General features: G+C 48.5%; 1 protein-coding gene across 1 annotated transcript; it reads left to right on the top strand.

The window, feature by feature from the left end:
• Positions 1-763: 763 nt before the first annotated feature.
• wnt11 (wingless-type MMTV integration site family, member 11) lies at positions 764-7,879 on the top strand (the record flags this gene model as incomplete). The annotated part of the gene is made up of 5 exons (XM_084474121.1): positions 764-859; positions 2,646-2,890; positions 4,581-4,858; positions 5,040-5,332; positions 7,705-7,879. The coding sequence occupies exons 1-5, from the start codon at positions 777-779 to the stop codon at positions 7,877-7,879; spliced, it is 1,074 nt and encodes a 357-aa protein (XP_084330247.1). The 5' UTR covers positions 764-776.
• Positions 7,880-8,660: the final 781 nt, after the last annotated feature.

Raw genomic sequence — 8,660 nt, 5'->3', positions numbered from 1 at the left:
ACAACAAAAGCCCCATCAGATACTGCACCTGAGATGCTCTGCTACTGTCCACTGGAGGGTAGTGTGTAGGTCTCACTGAACACGTTCAGCATTCAAATCTCGCTCCTTGATTGTTAAAGTTATACATGTAAAAAAAGGAAAGTAGCCCTCAAAGTTGGCGTCCCGTTGATATTAAGCCTTCCTATATTTATTATGGACTTAAAAAAATGTATGCATCACAGTGCAGTCATATTTTGTGTTTCGAGCCTACACCGACAATAATTCGAGCCTTGAAACGTGTATAGGCCTTTATGATATATCGCATGCCATTGTTGAGTGCTATAAACACAAAATAACAAGTGGATTTTAAGCCACGGATAGTTTCTCGTATATGACGTTTCCTTACTATTAACCCCGGCGCACATGACCGGATAGGCCTGCTCCATTCAGCCGTTTTTACCACTGGTGACAAACCAATAAGTTAAGAGATAGACCTCTTACTCACTGACCAGGGCATCTAATAACATGCTGAATGCTATGACTTCACCCGTGATAGGTGCTCACCACCGGAGAGAGACACACACACACACACACACACACACACACACACACACACACACACACACACACACACACACACAGGGGGAGAGACAGAGAGCGAGAGAGCGAGAAAGAGATGCGTACCACGGCCGCTGCCTTTTGAGTTCAACCCTCTGAAGCCGAGCAGAGACGCCAGACGGTCTACCCTACTCTCCGTGTACCTTCCCTGGACCTGAACTGGAACCTCCACTGTGATCATGAGGAAGACCTCCCGCGCCCTGCCCATCGGAGTCCTCACCGTGTTGCTGCTTTCCCAGGTCTGCTCTGGCATCAAATGGCTGTAAGTAGGCCTACATCTATTATCACCTCTACAAAAAAAATTAAAAAATTGATTTAAAAATGTGTGTAATTAGTACCAGGTGATTCTTTGTTGTGTATGTAATATCAAGCGCTGGTAGAGTAGGCCTTAGGGGTAATTGTCGTCAGAAAGGGGTCGCTTGAGCCGCTGAATACCTTCAACAAGTTACCGCAGCTTCTTCACGCATTGTGATGCAAACGCGCGGTGTTGAGCGGGAACCCTGATAGGACAATCAGGAAGGCTTAATATACTGTTTGAAGCGCTGAAAGAGGGATTACGACACTTTCTTAAAGTCTTTGACGGGTACTAATGTCACAACGTGTCACAAGTCCGCATTTACATGTTGATGTGATGTGAGTGACAGTGGAGTGTTTGGCAAATCCGAATGGATAAGAATGGGAGAATAGCCTTTAATAGGGTTAGGATTTAGTAAAAAAATAAAATAAAAAAAATAAATACCTGCGTAAAAACACTATTCCCAAGGACTGACTCGCATTTCTCTATATTCTGATATTGTATCTTAATAGATGGAGGGGTGGGGGAGCCCTTGTCGGTGACGTTATGCATTATGCATTTTGTCTAGCCTCGTGAGGTGTTTTGTCATGTCAATTCTTGAGGAATTTAGGATAGCCTTTTTTGTGTTGAAGTTGAACAAGGTGTTTGGGGTTTTAATTGCAATGGGATTTTGGTTGTGAAGTACGTTATATTTCCAGTGTTTTTTTTTGTATTTTTCCAAAGTAAACTAAAGTAAACCTAAAACTACATTGACCTGTCAGACTGCAGACTCCCACAGACCCCATGCCATTGGAGCAGATGTGGTCTGCGGAGCACAGACTGAGTGTTTGGCATGTACTAAATCGTAGGTCGATCTCCAGCTATAATCCTCGATAAAGCGCAGCGTTGCGATGCAAAACAGATGGGGCCGTAAACACCTGTGAGTGCTGGGTTACCACAGACACAAGGGGGGGGGAGTTGCAGTTTATCATTGGGCACCCTCCGACCACCCCCCCCCACCACTGGCCCCTAACCCCACCACCAACACCACCCTCTCCTGCTAGGCCCCTAATGTGAAACAGGCCAAGACGCGGGGCCAGTGCTGTGTGCTTCACATGAGCTCCCAGCAGAGAGTCGGCCCCCCAGCCCCCCCTGGCCAAGTTTCTATAATGTTAATCTGCCATGCTTTTAAATGGCTTCAGATGAAATGTCCCCCTGAAATGTGTGTGCCCCCCCCTTTATAAACGCTTGTAAACAGACGAGCCATGTCAACTTCAGGACACGGAGCGCCGTACGGGTCATCCGGGGGCTCGTATAGGAGCAGTTGTTTAGTTTGAAATGAGCCCCCCCCTCTCCCTGTTTCTCCATCAGAATCCTGGAGCCATGAAGGTTTGTATCTGATCAAAGCCACACAGTGACTTTCCTTTGGCATGGGCTCTACAATAAGATGGGCTTTTTTCTTTCTTTGTGATACGGGCCAACATTCTTCCCCATGGGCAGTTTTATCCGGTTTATTGTTTTCTTTTGTTTGCCAGTAGCTGATAAAAGAGTAGGTCAAACTATGTTACACAAAACCCCCCCAGAAAAACAACGTCCAGCATGCAACCAGAACGAAACGGTCGAAGACCGGAACGGATCAGACTCTATCCCAGAGAAACAGGCAGACAGACAGGCAGGCCGGCAGGCAGACGGGTAGGCAGGCGGGCAGGCAGGCAGGCCGGTTGACTTTTCACGACCCCCCCATTCATTCTCCCCCTCGTCTCTCCTCCATCAGAGCGCTGTCCCACACGCCGGCCTCGCTGCACATCAACCAGACCCTGCACTGTAAGCAGCTGGCGGGCATGGTGTCGTCGCAGGCCCAGCTGTGCCGCAGCAACCTGGAGCTCATGCAGACCATCATCCAGGCGGCCCGCGAGGTCAAGAAGACCTGCCAGAAGACGTTCGCCGACATGCGCTGGAACTGCTCCTCCATCGACATCCCCGCCGACTCGTCCAAGTACAGCCCCGACCTGGAACGAGGTACGCGGCCACGCTGAGTTCGGTCACAGTAGGCCGGAGTGGTTAGGCTGGGGGATTCTATTCCAAGCAAATAGTCCTGGGATTTGTCTGTTCTCACTGTGAGCCCACTAGATAGTAAATAGTTTTCAAAAACTCTTTGGAGGGGTCTTGATGTAAAGATGTGAGCAAGTGTTTCGTTTCTTTGTTTAGTAGGAGTTTAAAACAATGGATTCGGTGTCCAGAATGGAAGTCAGGTTTTTGAAATAACGTGGGGCACATTGTAATAGTTATGGCTCTGTTTCAAGAGCCCGTCTGTGTGGTTTATTTTTGGTGTCCTTGGTGTTCATAACTTTGAACCAATACCCCGAGCCAAGGTTATTTCTCTCTTCCGCATGCTACACATGTTTCCAGTTCAGTGTTTCACTATTTACAATAATGACTCGCATCATCTTAATGATTTCTATGCTTGCTCGTCTCACCCAATCTTACTCAAGCCTTTGAAAGCAAACCATTGGGGAAAAGACTGTGTTTTTAATTAGCTACGTTGTGTCCTCTTTCACATTCAGAGAGGCCAACCGACACAAACAGTCATCAACCAGATTTTTCTCGAGCCTGCAATATGCATCACGGATAACTGTAATTGGAGAATACTTCTCCTTAGAACTTGCATGTCGTGGAATTAACTTCCTAATTGTCTCATTATTTTCCAATTCTCCTCGGTTATGTGCTGCAATGATGTCTTCGTTGCAATTGTTTTTCATCAACAAAATATTATCGGGTCTATCCCAGAGAGAGACGTCCACTGTGTCGTGAGCCAAAGTTTGGATAGTACTATTGATAAAAAAGGGAACTTGTATTTTTACGATGTAGCCCTGAGGAAGACAAGCCGTAGTTGCCCCTCGGCGAATAGATTCTTCCAAGGCTCCTAAAGACAGGAGACAGTTTATCTCTTCATGTTCCGCTTTGATCTAGCTGCTCTTTGCTCAGACATGATTTCTTCTTTATCTCCATGCGGCCCTCAGCTCTAAACATCTGTGCCCTCATATGTGCGCACGTCTGCACCAATTGCACCGGAGAGCTGTCCCTTCTCGTGTACCGTCGGCCAGACTGCTTTGCATTAGAGCCTTTTGCTTTGAGTATGTGCCGACCAGCCCCGGCAGTATTTCTCGTCTCCACGGGGTCTACGTCATGACATGGCAGAGTACAACGATGGACAGGCGTAAGAGGTTCCAGGGGGTTCTAAAGGCCCGGAAGGGACTCAACGTATCGTGATGATCGCTTGAAATCCTCTTGGCCTCGATTCTACACTGTTTAGCTACTAAACGAGTGGTTCTGAAGTGTTTAGCTAGTTAACGAGTGGTGCTATCCTGTTAAGCTAGTAGACGAGTGGTTCTAAAGTGTTTAGCTACTAAACGAATGGTTCAAAACTGTTTAGCAACCAAACAAGTGGTTCTAAACTATTTCTCTACAAAATAAAGTTGTTCTTCTTAAGAAGGTGGTTCGAAAACTGTTTCGCTACTAAATGAGTTGCTATTAAGCGATTGGTTCCAAACTTTCTTTCTACTAAACGCTTGGTTTTGAACTGTTCCGCTGCTAACATGCTGTTGTGAACCGTTTCGCCACTTGAAGGGAAATCCCGCCGACAATGTCAGCCGTGCAGTCGGCCCAAGTCCGTATCACATTGAGACATTCTGTCTGTTGTCACCACCAGGAACGAGGGAGTCGGCGTTTGTCTACGCCCTGTCGGCCGCGGCCATCAGCCACACCATCGCGCGGGCATGCACCTCGGGGGACCTGCGCCTGTGCTCCTGTGGCCCCATCCCCGGGGAGATCCCGGAACCGGGGTACCGCTGGGGGGGCTGTGCGGACAACCTGCACTACGGCCTGATCATGGGCTCCAAGTTTTCGGACGCGCCCATGAAGATGAAGAAGGCAGGCTCCCACGCTAATAAACTGATGCACTTGCACAACAGCGAGGTCGGAAGACAGGTGAGCACACCGGCGTCTTCGTTGCACATCGTAAATGCCCTTCTATTGTCGTGAAATATATTTTAAAATCGTTACCGCTGTGTGTTCGTATTTGCTGCTACAACCTGTACAATTCTATGTTGAAATGTGTTGTGTTATTAAATGCCGTGTCTAACCTAACTCCCCCGTTTCCTCCCCCAAGGCCCTGCGAGACGCGGTGGTGATGAAGTGCAAGTGCCACGGCGTGTCGGGCTCCTGCTCGATCAGGACCTGCTGGAGGGGCCTGCAGGACCTGAGGGACATCGCCATGGACCTGAAGACCAAGTACCTGTCCGCCACCAAGGTGGTCCACCGACCCATGGGCACGCGCAAGCAGCTGGTGCCCAAAGACATCGACATCCGGCCGGTCAGGGAGAACGAGCTGGTCTACCTCCAGAGCTCCCCGGACTTCTGCGCCAAGAACGACAAAATGGGCTCCGTCGGCACACAGGACAGGTGAGCGCAGCCCCGGGGACACGTGGAACAGTCCGACCTCTCCTCTTCCTCTCGCCTCTGCAATTCTTACTCTGGAAATTTCCACAGAATTCATTTAGTTGAGAGGCCAGATCAGCCTGGTAGTGGCTTATTCTTTTTGACTGCGGTGCTGGGGGTTTGTTGACTTTACTGGACGGCTGGCCTGCCTGGTGGCACCGTTTAGTTTGTGGAGCGGCTGATAAGGACCAGAGGTCCCTGAGACCGGCTCGCCTGTGGCATGTCTAAGCACGTGTCATTGACGAGGCCATTGTGACTGGGGCCCCTGTGCCACTATCAGAACCGGTGACTAATGCGGTTATTCTTAGGACCAGTGAGTGCACTCAGCCCACATCCTTCGGAGAGCACCACACATAGAGGGAAATTGGCAATGGATTTTTTTTTCTGGAGATAAGAGCAAGAGTCGCTCCATTCAGAGCTGGTGTTTGATTTGGGACTTGTTTGGTCCTGTAGCGCGCTGCTCTGGATGGAGTTGTGGGGCGCAGGGAGCCTCTTTGTCTGAGGGTCCACTGACACAAAGGGCTCTGATGCAACCACTGTCTATACAAATAGCTACCTTTCCTACCTTGCGCCGTTTCAAGATTGGCCCTACATATTGTGTGATGTTTCTAGTAAACCATCCATCCAATCATGCATCATCCAAAGCATCAGAAATCGTTTTTTCTGTCAGGTTATTTCTGTCAGGTTATTTCTGTCCCAGGTTGTTTCAGTTAAAGGATTGTAACCAGCCCTCCAATCAGGTAATCTAATTGCTTGCTGGATTTGTTGTCTGCTAGACTAAAGGTCAACGTCTGATGATTGAGTCATGTCATAGTTTCCCAGCCCTCGGCGCCTCTGTGGCTAACCAAAAAGACATGCTTCAGGTCAAGTTCACCATATGTGAACATGCAATGTCTGTTCCCCAGTTAGATAACACGCAGTCACATTTCACTCTACTACAGCATAACTATCCCTTCATGTCAGGTCACAAGGGAGCCAATGTCTGTGTATGTTGCCTAGGCATGTCACAGAAATGTAATGTGTGTGTGTGTGTGTGTGTGTGTGTGTGTGTGTGTATATATGTGTGTGTTGACACACACATATATACATCCCACCCACTATCTGATAGCAAAATGACTGTCATCTCGTGCATACCCACAATCCTCCAGCGCCCCATCAGAAGCAGCTGGGACCCGCTCATTGATGGCCACATCAGTATGCTGCTGTCTAGCCTTAGCCCTGAGTGACTCCTAATCTGACTCACTCATCAACATTGATAGCTCTGTGCCCATGACCAGACCCATAAGGTCGGGTTAGTTGACAGAGGCAAAAACAAAATCACGCTACAGCTACACTTATTTTGGCAAATTGATGAATTGAGGTGAAGGTAAACAACTTCTTTCCAACATTTCTATTTAGACCATTTGATAACTTGTTTAAAGTGCTAGCACAGTAAAACAAAGAATTTCCTGCACAGCATTTTTTTGGTCTCAAATTCCAAATTCCCGCCTCCCCAGTAAAGCCACAGCTTTGCACCAGAGAACACACAGGTCTCCCTGCATATTATACAGCGTCAAGCTGTGAAACAGGATAGATTCTAATGTCCGACAAACTTCAGTACTTAATGTCTATTCCCTCGTGACTACTACCCAACCCACCCCCCCCCCCGCCCCTCCTCCTCCTCCTCCTCCTCCTCCTCCTCCTCCACCTTCTCCTCCCTGTACTCCTAAACCAGCGGCCCACTTCCAAGTGCCTCTCTCAGCACAGCGCTCATTAACACTGTGCTATTATATAACAGTGCAATTAGGTGGAGAGGGCAAGCTAAACAGTGGGAGGGCTCCTCTGTGTATTCAATGTGATTTATGGCGGGGGCCATTCTCAGCTCCCTAAAAAAAAAAAAAAAAGGCCCAGGGCATCTCAAATGAAAGACTCCCGCAAGGCAAAGTCCACTGGCTCGGAGAGGGAGGAAAAAAAGAAGGAGGCAGGGAAAATGTTTAAAGTGAACGGAAAGCACAAAAAAAAAAGAAAAGCTCTATTAAACGAGACTAATGTTTTAGCTGTCATAGAGTTTTGTTAAGGGCCGCTAGACTTTGATTATTGGAATGTGATGTATGCTAAATTGCCCCGAGCAAGGAATAAGAGAGGAATTTTGTTTCCAACTTGAGCCTAATTGTCCAAAAATAAATCTCTTGTTTTCAATGGAAGAAAAATGTACACAAAATGCATTACTGCTACAACCATTATTACATTAGAACAACTATTAAAACATGAATGATAACATCATCAGTTGTGTTTTCCAGTATCCCCACGGCCATTGTTTCTAACCCCGATCTCCCCTCTCTCTCCGCCGCTCCCAGGCAGTGCAACAAGACGTCGATGGGCAGCGACAGCTGTGACCTGATGTGCTGTGGGCGGGGCTACAACCCCTACACCGAGAAACTGGTGGAGCGCTGCCACTGCAAGTACCACTGGTGCTGCTACGTCACCTGCAAGAAGTGCGAAAGGATAGTGGAGAGATACGTCTGCAAATAAGCCCCCCCCGCCCCCGGACGGACGTCAACCGACCCCCTGCAAGCCAAGCTACGAACACCCCAGCTCAAAAGCCCTAGCCTCGCTACGTACCCCCACCGCCATACCACCACCACCACCTACACCTCCCCACCCTAATACCCCAATAGCCCAATCCCAAGCTTCAAAGCCCGAGCCCAGCCTCGAAAGAACCCTCCCACTCCTCTCCCTCCATCCCCTCCAACCAGCGTCTAGAGGGCTACAGATAACCAAAGCACTACCACACAGACCAGGCTTAGTTTGGCCTTAGGCTTCAGCATGTCATTATTTGTTTTACATTTTTACTGCGTCTCCGGACCGCCAATTTCTGAAAAACATTCGGGGAGGGGGGAGGGGGGTGGGGGGGGGGGAAGGGGGGGGGGTTTCGTTCATGTCAAAAACCACCGTCCTTCTGGTGTCTTGGTTTTGTTAGTTTTTTTCTCTGCAAGGATTCCAAAAGTCAATTTTTATTATTATATATCGTTATTAAAAGAAATAACTCCGAAGTCCGGAGACGAGGGGATCTCCCTCCAGGTGCTGTCTGGGCGCCAGGCTGAGACTGATGTGCAGGAGGCCAAAGTTCTGTGGAATTCATAAAGGGTTCTGATGGGCCGGCGAGGCTCAAGCGGCCCTCACTATTCTTGGTACGAGATGGTACGTTCTGCTAATTTTCCCCCTCCCTGGACAATGGATGAAAGGGAACCTCCGGTACGTCTATTTTAAGAATATGGACCGTTTTCTTCTTGGTTGATGGCTGGGACTCTTA

The sequence above is a fragment of the Micromesistius poutassou genome (genome assembly GCF_964030765.1).
Source record: "Micromesistius poutassou genome assembly, chromosome: 10".
NCBI classification, from domain to species: Eukaryota; Metazoa; Chordata; class Actinopteri; order Gadiformes; family Gadidae; genus Micromesistius; species Micromesistius poutassou.
This window is presented reverse-complemented; position numbering and strand designations above follow the sequence as displayed.